Below are 21,590 nucleotides of genomic sequence, written 5' to 3'. Positions count from 1 at the left end.
TACAGACAGAGCAACATAGGATAAGCAAGACATAGCATACAGACAGAGCAACATAGGACAAGCAAGACATAGCATACAGACAGAGAAACATAGGATAAGCAAGACGTAGCATACAGACAGAGCAACATAGGACAAGCAAGACATAGCATACAGACAGAGTAACATAGGACAAGCAAGACGTAGCATACAGACAGAGTAACATAGGACAAGCAAGACGTAGACAGACAGAGCAACATAGGACAGGCAAGACAACAAACAGACAGAGCAACATAGGACAAGCAAGACGTAACATACAGACAGAGCAACATAGGACAGGCAAGACATAGCAAACAGACATAGCAACATAGAGCAAAAAGCAGCAAGACAACATTCATAAAAGCAACAAAGTGTTTCCACACCTCACAAGCTACAGACAACAGACAACATGGAAAGCGGCAACACACAGCTAGGGACCATGTTCACAAATCTGATTGACCTTTAGCCATGTCTTCAAGCATTTGTGAAAGTGTGATATGTGGTGCAGTTATGTGTGTCTGATGGCAGTGTATTCCAGACATGGGAAGCTCTCACAGAGAAAACGGATTTACTAAAGGTGCTTTTCCTTAAGGGATCTATACAGTCACTTCTCATGGCGGACCTTGTGGATCTGCTGCCATATGTTTGGGTTTTCTGTTTAACAAAAATACTGAGTGGAGGGGGAGCCAGGCCATTAAGGATCTTGAATACAAGACATGCGTCGGTGTATTGCACAAGATTTTCCCAACTCAGGAGCTCATGCTTTCTGAGGACGTAACAGTGATGATGGCTATTGGGCTTCCTATCAAGCACTTTGAGAGCCTGTTTATGGACTGACTGAATAGGTCTTAATGTTGTACAGCAAGCTTGGGCCAAACTAGTCAAGCAGTATGTTAAGTGGGGGAGTATCATAGATTTGAAGTACAGGCAAACTTCCTCTGTAGTCAAACAATTTCATATAAATCGGAAATTAGCTAGGTTGAATTTGGTTATTTGAATTACCTTTTTCACATGCTTTTTAAAAGAGAGTATGATGCAAAGGTACTTAAAATCAGATACCACCTGGAGCTTACCCCCTGACACATAGACATCTGGCTCAGTAACATCTGTTGCCCTCTTTGTGAGGCCCACAGTTTTTTCACATTGAGATGCAAACACGAGTCACTGAGCCACTTTGTAACCTGGACCATTACAGTAGTGAGTTCTTGTGCAGCTTGTTGTTTGCTCTTTGCATGCACATATATCACTGTATCATCTGCATACATTTGAACTTCAGACCCAGTACAGACAGAAGGCAGATCATTAATATACAGGCTGAACAGGAGGGGCCCCAGTATTGACCCTTGGGGCACGCCCACATCATAGCTAAGAGTGGGCGACAGCTCATTGCTCACTCTGACACACTGAGTTCTGCCTTCAAGGTATGATTTCATTCATCTCAAGGCATCAGGGGAAAAGTTTAACTTGGACAATTGTGTGATGAGAATCTCATAGTTAACAGTATCATAAGCCTTCCTTAGGTCCAGAAACACAGCCCCAACAACGCCCCCTTTGTCCATTTTGGACTTCACATTTTCCAGAAGAAAGCAGTTGGCCGTTTTTGTGGAGTGTTTCGCTCTGAAGCCAAACTGCATGGAGTGTAATATGAAGGTGCTGTTGTTGAGGTGGGCAATCAGTTGTTGACACCACAGGTAGTATACTAATGGGCCTATAGTTACTCACGTCAGCAGGGCCGCCTGATTTAAAGATGGCCGCTATTATGGCCGACTTCCATACCCTTGGAAACACCCCGAGACCAATAGATGTGTTGGTGACCTTAGTAATGGGGCCAATGAGTGACTCTCTGTAGTTTTTAAGAAAGGTAGAGTCCAGCCCAAACACATCTTTGGCTTTAGAGTTATTTAGTGTGCTAATTACCCTGTTCACCTCTGACTCAGAAACCTCCCTTATGATGAAGACAGGTTGAGCGTCATTCACTAGCACTGAGCCCAAGAAACCAGTGGAGGGGTTCTGTGTCAGTACCCTGACAGAGTCAATAAAGTAGGAATTGAAGGCTATTGCTATTTAGACTGCATCCTGTGTTAGAATGTTATTCGCCATGATTTCTTGTCTTTTTGTAGTGTTACTATGGTATTTCCCTGTTAACTTTTTTAGATTCTCCTAGATCAGTTTAGAATTTCCCTTTGCTTCACCAATTATGTTAATAAAAAAGTTTGCCTTGGCCTGTCTTATTTCTCAACATGGTAAACCTACGTCTGTCATGCTCTAATTTGGATCTTAGGGCAATTTGTAGAGCATAATCTCGTTCTTTCATCAGTTTCCAGATTTCTCCATTTAGCCAAGGAAGAGTGCTCTTTTGGCTAGGTTTGGACTTGGTTTTCTTTAGCAAACTATTTATTGTAGTCTGGATTGTGGATAGAAAAACTTGACTATCAGCTTCCACCTCTGTATAGGACAAGCGATCATTCCAGTTAATTCCCTTAATTGCGTTTTCAAAATAGCTTAATTCACTCTTAGGTATTCTTAGGTATTCAACAAGTCACCCTGGTTGGCCCTTTAACTAGCTGTGTAAGGTCAAAGGTATTAGTGATCCATTTGAGGGTTTTCCTACTAAACTTGTCTTCATAATTCATGTTAAAATCTCCCATTAAGATGACCTCTTTCCCAAAGTCACATTCCCTAAGCATGGTCCCATGTTTCATGAGCTGAAATAAAAAATCGCAGAAATGTTCGATACGCACAAAAAGCTTATTTCTCTCAAATTTTGTACACACATTTTTTTACATCCCTGTTAGTGAGCTTTTCTCCTTTGCTAAAATAATCCATCCACCTGACAGGCCACTCTAAAATGTACAGTTTTGTCACAACACAATGCCACAGATGTCTCAAGTTTTGAGGGAGCATGCAATTGGCATGCTGACTGCATGAATGTCCAACAGAGCTGTTGCCAGAGAATTGAATGTTAGTTTCTCTACCATAAGCCGCTGAGGCCTGAGGAGTATTTCTGTCTGTAATAAAGCCCTTTTTTGTGGGAAAAAAAACGAATTCTGATTGTCTGTGCTTGGCTCCCCAGTGGGTGGACCTGACTCCCAAGTGGATGGGCCCATGCCCTCCTAGGCCCACCCATGGCTGTGCCCCTGCTCAGTCATGTGAAATCCATAGATTAGGGCGTAATGAATTTCTTTCAATTGACTGATTTCCTTATATACACTGTAACTCAGTAAAATCTTTGAAATTGTTGCATGTTGCATTTATATTTTTGTTCAGTATACATATAAAGGCTCATAAAGCACATTTCTTTGCTGGGAATTCATGTCTCAGGTAAATCATTGAAACATTTTTCTGAAATCAAAACAATAACACAAAGCTAGAATCCTGAATTGAAACCATAACAAAGAGGTCACCCCACCTCTGTTTTGGTATAAAGCTGAGATATGGGCCTGGAGAAATGTAACCACTCTTAAATTCATAGACAGAGCTGTGGATGCAAAGACTGACCACCCATGATATCAACATTATCAGTTTTACCCATGTTTGGAGGCTATACAGTGTTTGTTTACATTTACATTGTTTACAAATATTGGAGTAAAACAAGCTTATATTTTGGGTTCTGATATGGTATGACATTTGAACTAAGCTCATGATTCATTTCTAAGTTATATTCTTCAAGAATCAATGGGTATATATCATTAATTTCTAAGTCCAAAAATGGATGTAACAACTAAGGACTCCAGCTTTAAGGAAATGTACTCAATGTACTTATTTCACAGGAAAACAGGAAAAAAGGAAAAAAAGACTAAACAAATGAATTAGTCTAACTTTTCTTTGGTTTCTTTGGTATAGTAGCTGTATGTTTCAAGGAATCTTCTTTCAAAGAGAATCCATTGGTCAACCTCACTCTCTCCTTCTACCTATGTAACCACTTTCAAAGTCAATTATACGGGCCCACTATAAGGATGCTGTGTACCGTAACAACAATATCTATTGATCTTCATCAACTATATGACAATATGTCATATTATCCTTGTTGTGACATTAAAACAGCAGTAACATTTTAGTAACACTAATAAAGGGTCAAATAGAAGCTAGAAAAATAGATACATATACAGAGCCTTCAGAAAGTATTCACACCACCTGACTTATTCTACATTTGTTGTGTTACAGTCTGAATAAAACATTTATTACAGTTAGATTTTTTGTCACTGGCCTACACACAATACCCAATAATGTCAAATTAATTAAAAATGAAAAGCTGAAATGTCTTAAGTCAATCGATATTCAACCCCTTTGTTATGGCAAGTTAAAATAAGTTCAGGAGTACAATTTTGCTTAAAAAGTCACATAAGTTGCATGGACTTTATTGTGTGCAATAAAAGCGTTTAACATGATTTTTGAATGACTACCTCATCTCTGTTCCCGACACATACAATTATCTGTAAGGTCCCTCACAGTCAAGCAGTGAATTTGGCTGTGACAGGAGAAAATTGAGGATGGATCAACAACATTGTAGTTACACCACAATGCATATCTAATTGACAGAGTGAAAAGAAGGAAGCCTGTACAGAATAAAAATATTCCAAAACATGAATCCTCTTTGGAACAAGGAACTAAAGTAATACTGCAAAAAATGTGGCAAAGCAATTAACTTGTTGTCCTAAATATAAAGTGTTATGTTTGGAGCAAATCCAATACAGCACATTACTGAGTACCACTCTCCATATTTTCAAGCATAGTGGTGGCTGCATCATGTTATGGGTATGCTTGTAATCGTTCAGGACTGGGGAGTTTTTCAGGATTAAAAATAAATGGAATAGATCTAAGCACAGGCAAAACCCTAGAGGAAAACTTGTTTCAGTCTGCTTTCCGACAGACACTGGGAGATTAATTCACATTTCAGCAGGACAATAACCTAAAACACAAGACCAAATCTACACTGGAGTTGCTTACCAACCAGATGTGAATGTTCCTGGTCAAGTTATGGTTTTGACTTAACTCTACTTGAAAATGTATGGTAAGACCTGAAAATTGTTGCCTATAATCAACAACCAATTTGACAGAGCTTGAAGAATTGTAAAATATTGCACAATCCAGGTCTGGAAAGCTCTTAGAGACTTACCCAGAAAGACTCATAGCTGTAATCATTGCCAAAGTTGCTTCTACAAAGAATTAACTAAGGGGTGCGAATACTTGTGTCAATGGTTATTTATGTATTTTATTTTCAATACATTTGCAAAAATTTCTAGAAACATGTTTTCACTTTGTCATTATGGGGTATTATGTGTAGATGGATGAACATTTGTTATAATTTAATACATTTAGAATTCAGGCTGTAACACAACAAAACATGGAATAAGTCAAGGGGTATGAATACTTTCTGAAGGCACTGTATATACAGTATAGTCCATTTCATTATCAAAACATTTAATTCCATAATAGTCATAACACAGTTTCTGGGAATGGGGGTCTACCGTCTTTCAGACTAAAAGGAAGGCATAGTTTTAGTCAGGTGGTAATATTAAGTGGAGTGGATTCTCGATCCTGTATGATCTCATACCCCCTCTGGATCGGAAAAAAATCCTTCTTCGATAGGAGTACTTTTAAGTATGTGTGTGATATGGATCCATTGGTAATGTCATAATAGTTGGTTGCCCTTAGTGACAGGGGTCGAAGGGGTACTTGGTGACCCCTCCGTGGAGCTCCACCACGTTCTCGGACCAGGTGATGACGTCCCCGCTGAGGTGGCTGTTGCAGGAGGCCAGGCTGTAGATGTCATGGGCCGTGAGGACATTAGCCCACATCTGGAGGTCAGAGATGTCCCCCATAAATGCCTGCGTGGCGTCGAAACGACCTCCCAGAGTGTCCTGGAGGAGAGAGACAAGGTAATGTTAGGCTCATTCTAAAGTTAGGATTTGTACTTAAGAAAGGAGCCATAAATGCATTTAAACGAAACAATGGGGTTTGTTTGTGGCTAGCTTTGGATCACAGGATGCTGCTGAAGGAAGAACGGCTCATAATAATGTCCGGAACGGAGCGAATGGAATGGCATTGAATGAAAACCATTCGTAAACCTTTTACCTATTCCTCTCCAGCCATTACCATGAGCCTGTCCTCCCCAACCTCCTGTATGTATGGTAGGTGTATGGTAGGTGCTAGTCAGCATTCATTATATGACAAAACCTATATGCTGCTCTAAATGAGACAAGGTCAGGGTTCAGAGGTCAGAGGCTAGGATTACACAGTAATGACTCTGACCTTAACCCCAAACACGATCACTGTTTCTGAGCGAAAGCCCATGCTAGTGAAGTGACTGCTTTTGTGGTTAGTTAAGGGCGCACGCACAACAGTCCTTCTGCTTGGGCTGCGTTTACACTGGTGGCCCAATTCTGATCTTTTGCCCAATTATTGTGAAAAAAACAATTAGTGGTAAAAAATAAGATCAGAATTATGTGACTGTGTAAACATAGCATTCTAGACAGCCGTGGCGTGATACATAAAGGGAGGCTATACTAGGATAAGGGACTCAGTCAATAATAGGTGAAATTATGGGCTGAGGAGGGAAGGAAGGAAGGGAAAGGGGATACCTAGTCAGTTGCACAACTGAATGCATTTGTCATGACGTTGCCCTCTTGGGGATAGCGAGTACCATCCCCCTCTCTCTGCACCATCCCCCTCTCTCCCTCACCCCCTACCAACAGGCTCTGTTAGGCAGGTCATAAATTCCTTGAGGAGTTCTCTCCTCATGGCCAGAGTATAAGAGAGAGTGAGTTTTCCCAGGAGAACAAAGGAACCTCTTCTCCAGCATAGAACTTGAGAACTGAACAATGTACATGTTTTGGAGAAGGTGTACACAGTCGGGGTAGAATCCAGCTATGACCGGTCCATTTCGTTTAATGTTTGTGAAACTCATGAGAGACAATACAGCCACATTACCATAACTCTGTTTATACAAGAGTCTCAGTTATGAGGCTTGCATCTAATTGTTGTATAAAATTAATGAGTAAAGATTAAACTATTTGTGAAATTGTGTAATGTGATTTTAAACTGTTTAATGAAAGGGAACCCAATTCCCTTTAAAGTTAACTAAGACATTGGCCCGCCCCATGAGCACAGACATTGATCTGGCATCATGGGACAGCCTTTTTCTGCTCTTCCGAATATAATCCCCACCTGGAGAATCATCTTCAGACCAAGCTTACCTCAATTATGAGCGGGCTAAGATTTGAGCCCAGACTAGTACCTCATCACAGAGGGAGTTCAGGTTTGAGTAGATTGCAGAATCTTTTAACCATACCATATGGTTAAACTCTGAGACTATTGATCTGGCAGAATAAGAGTTACTCTTCGATACTAATTAGTAGTCAGCAGCTAGAAATGATGTACCCGTGAATGCGAGGACCGACAACCGCAGAAACATCTATTTTATTACAACATTGCTGAATGTTACTCTGAACTATCCATTCTAACCATGGCAGAGAGAGAGAGGGCGGACAAACTTTCCAACAGAAACAAACTTTCCAACAGAGATCACGACGACACACTGAGTGTAAATATATATATTGATTGCAATTATTCCCGAATGAGTGAGCGTTCATGTGCAAAGGATTGACATTTCAATTGTTATAATTATCAACTTTGTAGTGTCTTTTATCTCAGTTGACCCCCACTTCCCTTTTGTCCACCAAACCGCGATACCGGTTTAGCCCACTAGGTCACATTCCCTATCATTTCCTTGTAACCATATCTACTTGTTTGTTTGTGTATGCATTTCTTTGATTATTTAGTTAGTTAATAAATAAATGATTGAGACACTTGATGTATGGATGACTCATAGTGAAGACTGGGTTCGTGCAGATAGCCAACAATTTACGACGTTTGGAATGAGACTAACATGAGGTAAAGAATAATTCATTAATTAGAATACTAATTAATCAGATATTAAAATATCTGAAAGTTATATTAGGAAAAATATAACTTTGTAATCCGAATATTTTCCTTGGTGCCCCGATTTCCTAGTTAATTACATTTACATGATTAAGTTAGTTTAATCACGTAATAATAATTACATTTATTTGATCAAAATAAGTCTTTAGTTTAATGATGCAAAAGACACAACACATTCAACAGAAATGTGGCTTCCACATTTAACCTAAACTCTCTGAATCAGAGAAGCTCGGTGGGCTGCCTCAATTGGCGTCCACTGCATTGGCGCCCGGGAGCAGTTTGTTGTTGGGGGTTAACTGCCTTGCTCAAGGGGTTAATGAGTGAGGTCGCAGGGAAAATGGCTTAGTGTGCACTTTTCTTGTCTTGTGTAATGCAGAAGCTTTTTGTAGACACTCAATAACCAACTGAAAGAATTTGAAGATTACCTGTTCCTGTCCGAGGATGAAGACCCCTCCAGGTTTGATGGGATGCCATGCGGACAGGTTCTCCCCAGAGCCCCTCTTCACCCCGTCCTGGTACGCCTCCCACTCACCGTCCCTCGTCGACCACGTCACACACACATGGTGCCACTTTCCATCGCTGATAGAAAGGGGCAGAGTCACTGCCTGGGGGGAAGGGAGGAGAGTAGGGATTGAGTACCACCAAGTTGACAGCACAAGGAGATAACTTGTGTGTTTCCAGTAGTAAACAGGTAAAGATTTGTACTACTTGATGACTTGATGTTGGTAGTAGATAAGTGGTCACACTACAGGAAGACAACACTGGCTTTTCGTGACCACAAAAGACAAGAGAGGAAGTAGTTGGCTGTTGTTAGCTAGCTACTGTTTTTGCCCATCCTGAATGTAATCCTCTTCCGTCCTTCGTTGTCCTGTCTTTCATAGTTAGCCCTCATGCTGACACCAGTTCCTTTAAGGTTTAGGAATACTTTCATGTCGTTGTCCTGTCTTTCACAGTTAGCCCTCATGCTGACACCAGTTCCTTTAAGGTTTAGGAATACTTTCATGTCGTTGTCCTGTCTTTCACAGTTAGCCCTCATGCTGACACCAGTTCCTTTAAGGTTTAGGAATACTTTCATGTCGTTGTCCTGTCTTTCACAGTTAGCCCTCATGCTGACACCAGTTCCTTTAAGGTTTAGGAATACTTTCATGTCGTTGTCCTGTCTTTCACAGTTAGCCCTCATGCTGACACCAGTTCCTTTAAGGTTTAGGAATACTTTCATGTCGTTGTCCTGTCTTTCACAGTTAGCCCTCATGCTGACACCAGTTCCTTTAAGGTTTAGGAATACTTTCATGTCGTTGTCCTGTCTTTCATAGTTAGCCCTCATGCTGACACCAGTTCCTTTAAGGTTTAGGAATACTTTCATGTCGTTGTCCTGTCTTTCATAGTTAGCCCTCATGCTGACACCAGTTCCTTTAAGGTTTAGGAATACTTTCATGTCGTTGTCCTGTCTTTCATAGTTAGCCCTCATGCTGACACCAGTTCCTTTAAGGTTTAGGAATACTTTCATGTCGTTGTCCTGTCTTTCACAGTTAGCCCTCATGCTGACACCAGTTCCTTTAAGGTTTAGGAATACTTTCATGTCGTTGTCCTGTCTTTCACAGTTAGCCCTCATGCTGACACCAGTTCCTTTAAGGTTTAGGAATACTTTCATGTCGTTGTCCTGTCTTTCACAGTTAGCCCTCATGCTGACACCAGTTCCTTTAAGGTTTAGGAATACTTTCATGTCGTTGTCCTGTCTTTCACAGTTAGCCCTCATGCTGACACCAGTTCCTTTAAGGTTTAGGAATACTTTCATGTCATTGTCCTGTCTTTCACAGTTAGCCCTCATGCTGACACCAGTTCCTTTAAGGTTTAGGAATACTTTCATGTCGTTGTCCTGTCTTTCACAGTTAGCCCTCATGCTGACACCAGTTCCTTTAAGGTTTAGGAATACTTTCATGTCGTTGTCCTGTCTTTCACAGTTAGCCCTCATGCTGACACCAGTTCCTTTAAGGTTTAGGAATACTTTCATGTCGTTGTCCTGTCTTTCAAAGTTAGCCCTCATGCTGACACCAGTTCCTTTAAGGTTTAGGAATACTTTCATGTCGTTGTCCTGTCTTTCATAGTTAGCCCTCATGCTGACACCAGTTCCTTTAAGGTTTAGGAATACTTTCATGTCGTTGTTTAGCTGTTTATTTAACTTTTTAGGAAATGAAAAAGGATCAGGAGAAATTCAGTAGTGATCAGTGATGACACTACACGTACAAATGGCAGTAGAAATTCAATAGGGATTGAGGAGGCATACAGAAGTAGGCTTTGTGTAGTAATTCAATAGTGAACATGTAGGAATTGTGTAGGTATGTGTAGGTTTTAAGTAATAAATAGCCAAAAGTTCCGTAGTTACACAGTAGTCATTAAGGGAGAATTATGTAGTGATTGAAATAGGAAATATGCATTGTTCACCAGTGATGAAAGGTCCCAATTTGTCACTCATTACTATTGAAATTACTACATAAATCACTACTGGTTTACTATACATCTCAACAGCAATCAAACAGTAAAACCAGTAGGGTTGTGTAGATCTTGTGTAGTATTGCTGAGTAGTAACTCCGTAGTATTTACTGGGTATTTACTCCGTGAATTACTGGGGGGGTCTCTAAATTATGCAAATGAACTACTCTCCTGTTTGTTTAAAATGTCGTGGTAAATATGTTTTACAGTGGTAAATATGTAAATAAATGCTTCCAAATGAAACAAATACCCCCACCTCTCTGTCATGGTTTAAAGCATGTATTTATGTGTGGCAGCACTGTCCACTCAGTAGTGCTGAATTTCGGCCTAAGTTCCTTTACACATAGATTTTCCTTTGTACTTCCTAATTTTTGCCATTTGTTTGCCATGTGTCCTTGATTAAAAAAATAGGCCTTTATTCCAATCGTTAGACTTATCCTTTGATTTATCATTGTTTGCGTTTGTCAGTCAGCTGTTTAGAGCACTCATTGGTTGTTTTTCAGGTGCGTGTGGGTACTGGTGTTCTCTGTGACCGAGGTAAAAGCAGATTCATGTTGGATATTTCCTTACGTCCACCAACAGCAGTTAGGGACCGTCAACATAGTGACAAATCAAATTTTTCACATTTCAATAGCTCTTTAACCATTTCTCCTAAAACTTTCAAAGCGAGTTGTAGCTAACTCCATGTTATAGACACACATTGCACACACTTGGTTTTGTCGGTTTACATCTTACACTCTTTTAAATGATTTATTTATTTGAACCTCAAACAAGGTTTATAATGTCCACTCAGTGGGCCTACACATTGCACACCCTTTTGTTTGTCCATTTGCATCTTATGAGATTTCACAAGAATATTTTAAAGATTCACATTTCAATAGCTTCTCTTAGTCTTATGACCGACAACCCTCAAACTACTTTCAGAATATCCACCGAATAGCCTTATATGTAGCACAACCTTTTGTTTGTCCATTTTCATCTCACACAATTTTACATATATTTTCAATGTTTTTCAATGTTTCTAATTTCAATAGCTCCTTGGTCATGTGACCTACAACCCTCAAACTACTTTCAGAACATCCAGTCACTAGCCTTAAATATTGCACACCTGTTCATCCATTTTTATCTCAGGTGATTTTAAATTAATTGTTCTTTTTTTCACTGTTTCGAATGTCAATAGCTCTCTGGTCATGTGACCTACAACCCTCAAACTGCTGTCAGAATATCAACTGATAAGCCTAATATATTGCACACCCTTTTGTTTGTCCATTTTCATGTCAAACAATTTTACATACATTTTTCAAACGTTCAAATGTCAATAGCGCCTTGGTTATGTGACCTACGACTGCTGTCAGAATATCCACTGAGTAGCCTTATATGTAGCACTTTCGTTTGTCCATTTTAATCTCACACGATTTTACAAAGAAATCAGCCAAGACCTCAGGAAAAAAAATTGCAGACTTCCACAAGTCTGATTCATCCTTGGGAGCAATTTCCAAATGCCTGAAGGTAACAAGTTAATCTGTACAAACAATAGTATGCAAGTTTAAACACCATGGGACCACATAGCTGTCATACCGCTCAGGAAGGAGATGCGTTCTGTCTCCTAGAGATACTTTGGTGCGAAAAGTGCAAATCAATCCCAGAACAACAGCAAAGGACCTTGTGAAGATGCTGGAGGAAACAGGTACAAAAGTATCTATATCCACAGTAAAACAATTCCATGACTGGTTGTGTTAATGCTGGAGGAAACAGGTACAACAGTGTCTATATCCACAGTAAAACAAGCCCTATATCGACATAACCTGAAAGGCCGTTCAGCAAGGATGAAGCCACTGCTCCAAAACCGCCATTAAAAAAGCCAGACTACGGTTAACAACTGCACATGGGGAGAAAGATAGTAATTTTTGGAAATGTCCTCTGGTCTGATGAAACAAAACTAGAACTGTTTGGCCATAATGACCATTGTTATGTTTGGAGGAAAAAGTTGGATGCTTGCAAGCTGTAGAACACCATTCCAACTGTGAAGCACGGGGGTGGCAGCATTATATTGTGGGGGTGCTTTGCTGCAGGAGGGACTGGTGCACTTCACAAAATAGATGGCATCATGAGGAAGGGAAATTATGTGGATATATTATTGAAGCAACATCTCAAGACATCAGTCAGGAAGTTAAAGCTTAGTCGCAAATGGGTCTTCCAAATGAACAACGATCCCAAGCATACTTCCAACGTTGTGGCAAAATGGCTTAAGGACAACAAAATCAAGGTATTGGAGTGGCCATCACAAAGCCCTGACCTCAAACCTATAGAAAATGTGTGGGCAGAACTGAAAAAGCATGTGCGAGCAAGGAGGCCTACAAACCTGACTCAGTTACACCAGCTCTGTCAGGAGGAAGGGGTCAAAATTCACCCAACCTATTGTGGGAAGCTTGTGGAAGGCTACCCAAAACGTTTGACCCAAGTTAAACAATGTAAAGGCAATGCTACCAAATACTAATTGAGTGTATGTAAACTTCTGACCCACTGGGAATGTGATGAAAGAAATAAAAGCTGAAATAAATCACTCTCTACTATTATTCTGACATTTCACATTCTTAAAATAAAGTGGTGATCCTAACTGACCTAAGACAGGGAATTTTTATTTGGATTAAATGTTAGAAATTGTGAAAAACTTAATTTAAATGCATTTGGCTGAGGTGTATGTAAACTTCTGACTTCAACTGTACATGCAGTTTGGATGCTGGAATTATTTTGAAGTGGATGAACACGCATATGTAGCCTACATTTTGAAGTGATTTGTTTGACAATCAGAGGAAAATATAATGACTGGTTGTGTTAATGTCACATTAAAAGGTAATACATTTTTTACAATTTAAATTATGTCTTTATTATTAGTCCCATAAAAAAAAAAATTGATAGAGACCCACAAAAATCATGGTGTAATTCACCCTCTGGCTGAGACGCTCTCCACCTGCTGTCTAAGTAAGCTGCTCTCTGACGTCATTGTCACGCCATTAAGACGGATCACTGGTGTCAGAAAGTCCATTCGGTTAACCTTCAGAGTTACAATGCTCTTCAGTGTAACCTAGTTATTATATACTGAGCTTCTGAGCTAGTGAGTCCAACAGGCCTTCTGGGCTAAACTTTTAGCTACAGAGACGTGGCTTACGTGGCTTTTATCCTCACAGCTGAAGTGTTAAAGCCAAGAGAGTTATATAGCATCCACTCTGCCCATCTCCGACCCGTTCTAGCATACTATACTGAACAAAAATATAAACACAACATGCAACAATTTCAAATATTTTACTGATTTACAGTTCATGTAAGGAAATCAGTCAATTTAAATAAATTAATTCGGCCCTAATCTATGGATTTCACCACTGGGAAAACAGATATGCATCTGTTGGTCACAGATACCTTAAAATAAAGGTAGGGGCGTGGATCAGAAAACCAGTCAGTATCTGGTGTGACCACCATTTGCCTCATCCAGGGCGCCATCTCCTTCGCATAGAGTTGATCAGACAGTTGATTGTGGTCTTGTGGAATGTTGTCCCACTCCTCTTCAATGGCTGTGCGAAGTTGTTGAATATTGGCAGGAACTGGAACACGATGTTGTGTGTTTGTTTGTTGTCTGTAGCTTCTGCCTGCCCATACCATGACCCCACCACCACCATGGGGCACTGTGTTCACAACGTTGACATCAGCAAACCTCTCGCCTACACGATGCCATACATGTGGTCTGTGGTTGTGAGGCCGGTTGGAGGTACTGCCAAATTCTTTAAAACAATGTTGGAGGCGGCTTATGGTAGAGAAATTAACATTCAATTATCTGGCAACAGCTCAGGTGAACTATCCTGCAGTCAATTGCATGCTCCCTCTAAACTTGAGACATCTGTGGCATTGTGATGTGTGACAAAACTGCACATTTTAGAGTGGCCTTTTATTTTCCCTAGCACAAGGTGCACCTGTGTAATGATCATGCTGTTTAATCAGCTTCTTGTTATGCTACACCTGTCAGGTGGATGGATGATCTTGGCAAAGGAAATATTCTCACTAACGGATGTAAACAAATTTCTGCACAAAAGTTGAGAGAAATAAGCTTTTTGTGAGTAAGGAAAATGTATGGGTATCTTTTATGTCAGCTCATGAAACATGGGACCAACACTTTACACGTTGCATTTATATTTTTGTTCAGTGTAAATAGTATGCAGAAAAAAATAGTTTTATAAATAGACTGACATTTAAAAAATAGACTCCCACAATTCGTTAATTTTGGTACAGCAAGTCAATTTCTCTGATTATCAGCTGTTGTCAAACACGTTGGAAAAGATGAAAAGGCGAGTGAATTCCACTAGACCAAACACCGAAATAAGTATGCAGTTTAGGTATGTAATACACTAGGATGGGTATTCAGACATGGCCACTCTCTACTCAACGCTCTCTCTCCTCATCTCACCTTGTCATCCACCAACAGCTCCATGGGGTTGTTGCCCCACTCGATCAGCACCAGTTCGTTGGCCTGTCCTGGTACAGAGTAGGAGAAGGGGGTCCCCAGCCCGGGGCCTGCGCCCCCCTTTATCCACAGACACAGGGTGAGGGCAAAGATCTCGTGGAGGAGGGTCGTCTTCACTTTCCCGTGCATGTAGTTGGTTCTCATGGGGAAACCGATCTGGAAGGTATCAGGGTTCTTGGTCTTCTTCCTGCTGTTGGTACCTGTGTGGTGTAGGTTATTCAGTAGAGAGTCCAGTTTGTTGTTGGAGTGCAGGCCAGCCCTGGGCCCTGGTATGTGATAACCCGTTCTCTGCAGGTAACCATGGCTATCTGCCTCGTTGTCGTGTTGCCCATTGTCATGGTGATCATCGGGGTGGTCGTCATGGTGACTGTCGTCGTGATGCCCATCATCGTCGTGGTCTTCATGGTGCCCGTCATCGTGGTGATCGCTGTCGTCATGGTGATTGGGGCTGCTGCTGAGGGCAGCAGCGGTGTGGTGCATCTGCTGCTCCAGAGCACTGATCTTCCTCTGGAGGAGCTCCTTCAGAGAGCTGGAGTAGGTGGTGGAGGTGTTCCTTGACTGCTGGGGAGGGAGACACAAACACTACCCTTATTTACTGTTGACTACAGTACATACATGATTTTTTTTATTATGGTTGAGATTGAGAAACAGATTGAGAGATATGTGAGTTTCTACATCGTTGACTTGTGGTCTCTCTGTGGGACCGTGACGATAGACAGATGGCACGGGCAGCAGAGGGTACAGATCGGAGATCAGTGTCAATTATCATGATCTCCACTTACAGCCTGATAATCAGGCCACAAACCTGGACGACAAAGCCTGAATTACGAGAGAAAGCAAGAGAAAGAAAACAGGTAGGAATGATGTGCCCTGCCCAGCTCCATCCAGCCACACTAATTTTACCCATCTACCAAGCTAACCTAACTCTCTCTACCAATCTTAAACTCACCCAGCTAGCTCTGCCCTGCTCATCTCATACCCACCCACCCACCCAACCATACCAAACCCTACCAAGCGTACTCAAGCAGAATCCATTTAAACCGTCAGTGCTCAATAACCTTGTCTAGTGTGCCCATTTTGACTTAGACAGGGTGATCCTCCAACCCCTAAAGCCACTTCACTGTCAGGCCAGGACCGGTTATGCCAGGGATGCCAGTCTCTCTCTGTGCCAAGACTGTTCTGCTCCAGACAGTCAGACAGGGCTGGCAGTGTAGCAGAGGAAAGGGACAATGGTGATCCTTGATTGTTTTTACAAATAAAGGATTTTGATGCCAGGAAACAAGATGTAGAACTCTGTCTGCCTGTGGCAGATGGTGTCTCGCATGGCAGGGTGGTACTTTCATGTGATTAACTGATTAACAGATTTAATTATCCCGAGCTCTTATTCAGCTTGATTTGTTTATTTGACCAAACAATCCAATGACATGTGCATCACCTGACCTGAGACAAGACAAGGAAGTGACACATGGAAACACATTACATCCCTCTTCTTCTTTCTCTCCCTCTCTCTCGCGCATTATAATATAGTAATCTGCCATTTAGCAGACGCTTTTTACAATTTAAAGTAATCCCTTAATCCTGATTTTAGTCTCTGTCTCTCATCCCTCTGTCATTCTTTTATCTCTTTCCTCATGACCCCATCCTATCTCCATTATCTCTTTTCTGTACTAAACTGAACTCTATCTCACCTGCAGGTTATCCATTCTCTCTTTAAGGGCCTGCAGCATCCTGCCCAGTTCCTCCGGAGATTTTGATGATATCATATCCTCTGGTGTTGCGTGTTTATCCTTCCCCCTGTTGTTATGCCCACTGTCCGACCGGTGCTCCCCATTCCCAGGGTAGTGTCCGGCTGCATCCAAGGCATGGTTGTTGTTTCCATGGTGACCCTGCTGGTTGCCATGGTGCCCGTTGTCAGCGTAAGGCAGATGGCTGACAGCCCCTCCGTGATGAGATGGAGGTTCATGGTGGTCGTTGTGACCCCCAATGCCTGGCCCAGAGCCCTCACACAGGGTGAGCTTGGCGGTTAGCTCCCTGATGGTCTCTCTCATATCCAGGATGGTCTCTTTCTGCTGCACCAGGCTTTCTCTCAGGTGTAAAATAGTGGTTTTAGCCTCCTCTGTCATTCCCCACCAGCCATTATTGTTCGGGGGCCCTACAGGAGGCGTGTGGTGCCCTGCCCCGCTAGGCCCCATGACTGGCCCCCCAGAGGGGAAGCAGGCAGGGTCGGTATCGGCAGGGACGGGAATGCAGATGAACCGCGGGTGGCCTCCATAGTCAGGCCCTGGCATGGCAGCGGTAGGGGAGATGAAGAGGAGGATGGTGGAGAGGATGAGTGTTTGTAACGACGAGGGTTTAGAGGTGCACTTGTGTCCCATTTTCAGCACTCTTTGAGTTATGGTTTGAGGTTGAAGAAATAGACTTCAACCTGTCTGATGTGAGTAAGTTTAACTCTTTTGAATTAAAAGCAGCATGTCCCAGAAAAGCTATTTTCCAATAGCTCTGTGGTCTGATACCTCTGAAAGTTTCTTATTTTATGGTGTGGGAGAACCAGGTTTGTTGTGGAAAGCACCTGCAAGAAAAGTATGAGGTTTAGAATGCAGCTGAGTAACTTTTGGTCTAGGACAGCACACGAAGTAGCAGGGACCGGTAGTTCCCCTTCTATTGCTGTGGATGCTGTTTGGAAGACTACAAGGCTGCAGTTGTAGGTATGGAAGCCAGTACTGTACTCTAGGCAGGGCCGTACACAGATCTTTGGTGGTCTCAAAGTGAGAAAAAGGGTGCCCCCTTCCAAAATGACCGTCATTCCATTTATATTTTTCTACTGCTCCTGTAGCCAAATTCTCCATGATTTGTTTAAACATAGGCTTTACTTTTCTACCACAACACACTCATCATACATTGTAGACTAAGCCAGCTCAAAGATGAAAGGAAGTTAGTTCATTATCTTGCTAGAACCACTACCGCGGTCTATCAGTATCTGATAATCGCTGATGTAGACTAGATGGATCAGCTAGTTAGCTAGGCTATGCTGTCAAAACCAGCTAGTCTTTACTAGTCTGTCCCTGTCCCTGTCCCTGTCCCTGATCCTGTCCCTGTCCCTGACGCTGACCCTGACCCTGTCCCTGTCCCTGTCCCTGACGCTGTCCCTGTCCCTGTCCCTGTCCCTGTACCTGTACCTGTCCCTGACCATGAGGCAACATGTGCTACTAACCTACTACTGGCGGTACTCATTGTAAACCGATAGGCAATTCGTTGCATTTGAAGTTACAAGAGAGAGAATGGACTAAATGAAATAAAGTTGTTAAATCATTGTTTTTTTTTTGTTTTTTTACACGCACGTGCCTGACTGTAGTGCAGTATTCCATCTGACGGGTTGAAGCATTCATTGGCTTTTGAGAGATTAATCAAGGGATTGGCCTGGAATAAAACAAAATCACAGAGTACCGATAGCACGCACACCAGATCATTATAACAAAAACACAGAGTACCGATAGCACGCACACCAGATCATTATAACAAAATCACAGAGTACCGATAGCACGCACACCAGATCATTATAACAAAATCACAGAGTACCGATAGCACGCACACCAGATCATTATAACAAAATCACAGAGTACCGATAGCACGCACACCAGATCATTATAACAAAAACACAAAAAAATAAGTAAATCAGTAAGAAATAAAGTGAGCATTATTAAGAATAGAGTATGTTCTGAAATTATAATGTTGTTTTTACTGGCTGCTTAAGAAATCTCTTGATGATCACTCACACCTTGTCATGTAAGTTCAAGCGTCTGCTGCTCTTATTTCTATGACCAGCCCGATTGACAGTTTTCTATTGTGGTGTTACGGTCTACCATAGCAATCAGACACTCCTAATCACATCTAATCACCATTGGATGTATTTTTACAGTACCGTAAATAAAGATGTGTGGGCACGTGGGGTGACAGCTAAAACCGTGATGGCCACCTGTCGCTCCCAATCCAGACATTGTTTGACCCAGTTGAACTGCAGAGTTGAACTGACAGTCATTCATATGGCCATAAACAGAGAGAGAGAGAGAGATCATATCTAATATAATATAAGCTTGAAGATGAGTTTGTGACTTGAATCAGCTGTGTAGTGCTAGGGCAAAAACCAAAACATGTACCCAGGGGCGGCCCCAGGACCGAGTTTGGGAAACACTGGCTTAGAGGAGAGCCAGATTGTCGAGCCACACAACCCTGTTTCACCCAATCTCAATTCTTTGGCCTTTTTAGCCCTACCTTTATTATCTTTCACAGATCTTCCAATTAACCTAATTACAAATACTTATTAGGCTGACAGAGTCGAGAGACAAGAACGTTTTCCTCTGCTGTGTGTGTGTGTGTGGGGGGGGGGGGGTGGCTTTACTTTATAGTAGGCCTACGGGCACCATATGGTTTAAGTGGGCATTGAAGTCAGTGATTACTGATACATTTAAAGCTGACGGGCACATTTAACACTAATTAGAAAAGGGCTGACCAACAAAAACATAATATCTGCTCATATGGTGGCTACGTTTGCAATTAAGTAGAGTTTACCAAAGCCAGAAGGAGACCACCGAAGCATGACAACATCATTTCCAGGGATGGGTTGTCAATTACAATCTAATTGAGGATTTAAAAACAAATGTGAATTCCAGTCATCTCCTAGATTGAAGAACAATTGACCCCAATCCTGGCTTCTACACAGCACAACCAGAGTATATCGGATGAATGGGTCAAAGTCATATCAATTGAGTTGAATTTCACTAGACAAGTTTACAAAGTTTGTAAATGATCCCTCGGTCTTGGAATGAAAGTCAATAAATCGAACCTGAATGGTCATAATCTACACATTGTTGAACAGAAAGAAAGTGTCCTTACCTGAGAACCTGTGTGTCCTGCTCCTGTTCCGTTGGTCAGTTAGCTAATCCACCTCACCACATACACTGATCAGATTGGGAGATTTACTCAGGGGAGTGTGTTAACACATCTCTCTCTCTCTCTCTCTCTCTCTCTCAGCTCTCTCTCTCTCTCTCTCTCTCAGCTCTCTCTCTCTCGCTCTCTCACTCAATAACCATTTAGATTCTGTCAATTCTGGAAAGTTCATATCAGGAATTGAAAAGGCAATTCAATTAAATTAATCCATATGGATTTTCAATTGAGGAATTGAATTACGATTAATTTAGTGAACTTTTGTTGTTGAAATGGAAATAACCCCAACAACACTGGTGATACATTGCATTATGCTCAGACGACACCTGCTGCATTTCTCATTTCCCGCTGTCAACTTTACAGATTGTCAAGCCTTGAAATTGACCATGTACTCATCCACAAACACTAACACACACACTCTACTATCTTCACTGCCACAGGCGGTGGTTCACATACATCTTAACAGGATAATTGGCCTGATTAATCTGCCTGTATACTCCAGACAGTCTGACTGGCAGCCTATAGCCTATAGCCTATAGCCCAGCCCTGTCCAGCACAGAGCCTTCAGACCAACAGATGGCTGCTCGTATTCAGGTCAATTAGAGGAACACGCTCAGCACACACAAACAAGACTCAGGCAAAGGCCAGATATACACTCAAACCAAATAAAATCCAGTGGTGTAAAGTACATAAGTAAAAATACTTTAAAGTACTACTTACAGTACCAGTCAAAAGGGTTTTTCTTCATTTGACTATTTTATAAACTGTAGAATAATAGTGAAGACATAAAAACTATCAAATAACAGATGTGGAATCATGTAGTAACCAAAAAAGTGTTAACAAATCAAAATATATTTTAGATTTGAGATTCTTCAAAGTAGCCACCCTTTGCCCTAATGACAGCTTTGCCCACTCTTGACATTCTCTCAAACATTCTTTCCCTCGTTCCGGACCAGTCTCCCAGTCCCTGCCGCTGAAAAACATCCCCACAGCATGATGCTGCCACCACCATGTTTCACCGTAGGGATGGTGCCAGGTTTCCTCCAGATGTGACGCTTGGCATTCAGGCCAAAGAGTTCAATCTTGGTTTCATCAGACCAGAGAATCTTGTTTCTCATGGTCTGAGAGTTCTTTAGGTGCCTTTTGGCAAACTCCAAGCGGGCTGTCATGTGCCTTTTACTGAGGAGTAGCTTCCGTCTGGCCACTCTACCATAAAGGCCTGATTGATGGAGTGCTGCAGAGATGGTTGTCCTTCTCGAAGGTTCTCCCATCTCCACAGAGGAACTCTGGAGCTCTGTCAGAGTGACCATCAGGTTCTTGGTCACCTCCCTGACCAAGGTCCTTTCACTCGATTGCTTAATTTGGCCGGGCTACCAGCTCTAGGTAGAGTCTTGGTGGATTCTTCCATTTTAAGAATGATGGAGGCCACTGTGTTCTTGGGGATCTTCAATGCTGCAGACATTTTTTGGTACCCTTCCCCAGATCTGTGCCTCGACACAATCCTGTCTCGGAGCTCTACGGACAATTCCTTAATCCTCATGTCTTGGTTTTTGCTCTGACATACACTGTCATTTGTGAGCCCTTATATAGACAATCATGTCCAATCAATTAAATTTACCATAGATTGACTCAAATCAAGTTGTAGAAACATCTCAAGGATGATCAATGGAAACAGGACGCACCTGAGCTC

General features: G+C 41.8%; 1 protein-coding gene across 2 annotated transcripts; it reads right to left on the bottom strand.

Annotated features, from left to right (window-relative positions):
- Positions 1-256: 256 nt before the first annotated feature.
- On the bottom strand, positions 257-20,314 carry LOC115121088 (neuronal pentraxin-2-like). Of its 2 annotated transcripts, none has more exons than XM_029650113.2 (5): positions 19,850-20,314; positions 16,648-17,528; positions 14,903-15,517; positions 8,382-8,561; positions 257-5,876 (listed from the first exon to the last, which is right to left on the bottom strand). In XM_029650113.2, exons 2-5 carry the CDS (start codon positions 17,332-17,334, stop codon positions 5,667-5,669), a joined length of 1,692 nt encoding a protein of 563 aa, XP_029505973.1. In that variant the 5' UTR covers positions 17,335-17,528; positions 19,850-20,314; the 3' UTR covers positions 257-5,666. The 2 variants fall into 2 exon arrangements, with proteins under 2 accessions (XP_029505973.1, XP_029505972.1); XM_029650112.2 differs by having other exon boundaries at positions 14,903-15,520; positions 19,850-20,313.
- Between the last annotated feature and the right edge of the window lie 1,276 nt (positions 20,315-21,590).

The sequence above is a fragment of the Oncorhynchus nerka genome, unplaced genomic scaffold (assembly GCF_034236695.1).
Source record: "Oncorhynchus nerka isolate Pitt River unplaced genomic scaffold, Oner_Uvic_2.0 unplaced_scaffold_3003, whole genome shotgun sequence".
In the NCBI taxonomy this organism is placed as follows: domain Eukaryota; kingdom Metazoa; phylum Chordata; class Actinopteri; order Salmoniformes; family Salmonidae; genus Oncorhynchus; species Oncorhynchus nerka.
Note: the sequence above shows the minus strand (reverse complement) of the source record. Positions and strands in the feature narration are given on the sequence as shown.

Coding starts and splice junctions, on each gene's coding strand:
- LOC115121088 (XM_029650112.2), bottom strand. CDS start 17,334: ATGGGACACAAGTGCACCTCTAAACCCTCGTCGTTACAAACACTCATC. Junction 8,562..14,902: donor AGCTGTTGGTGGATGACAAG/GTGAGATGAGGA, acceptor CCTTCCCCCCAG/GCAGTGACTCTGCCCCTTTC. Junction 5,877..8,381: donor TCATCCTCGGACAGGAACAG/GTAATCTTCAAA, acceptor TCTCTCCTCCAG/GACACTCTGGGAGGTCGTTT.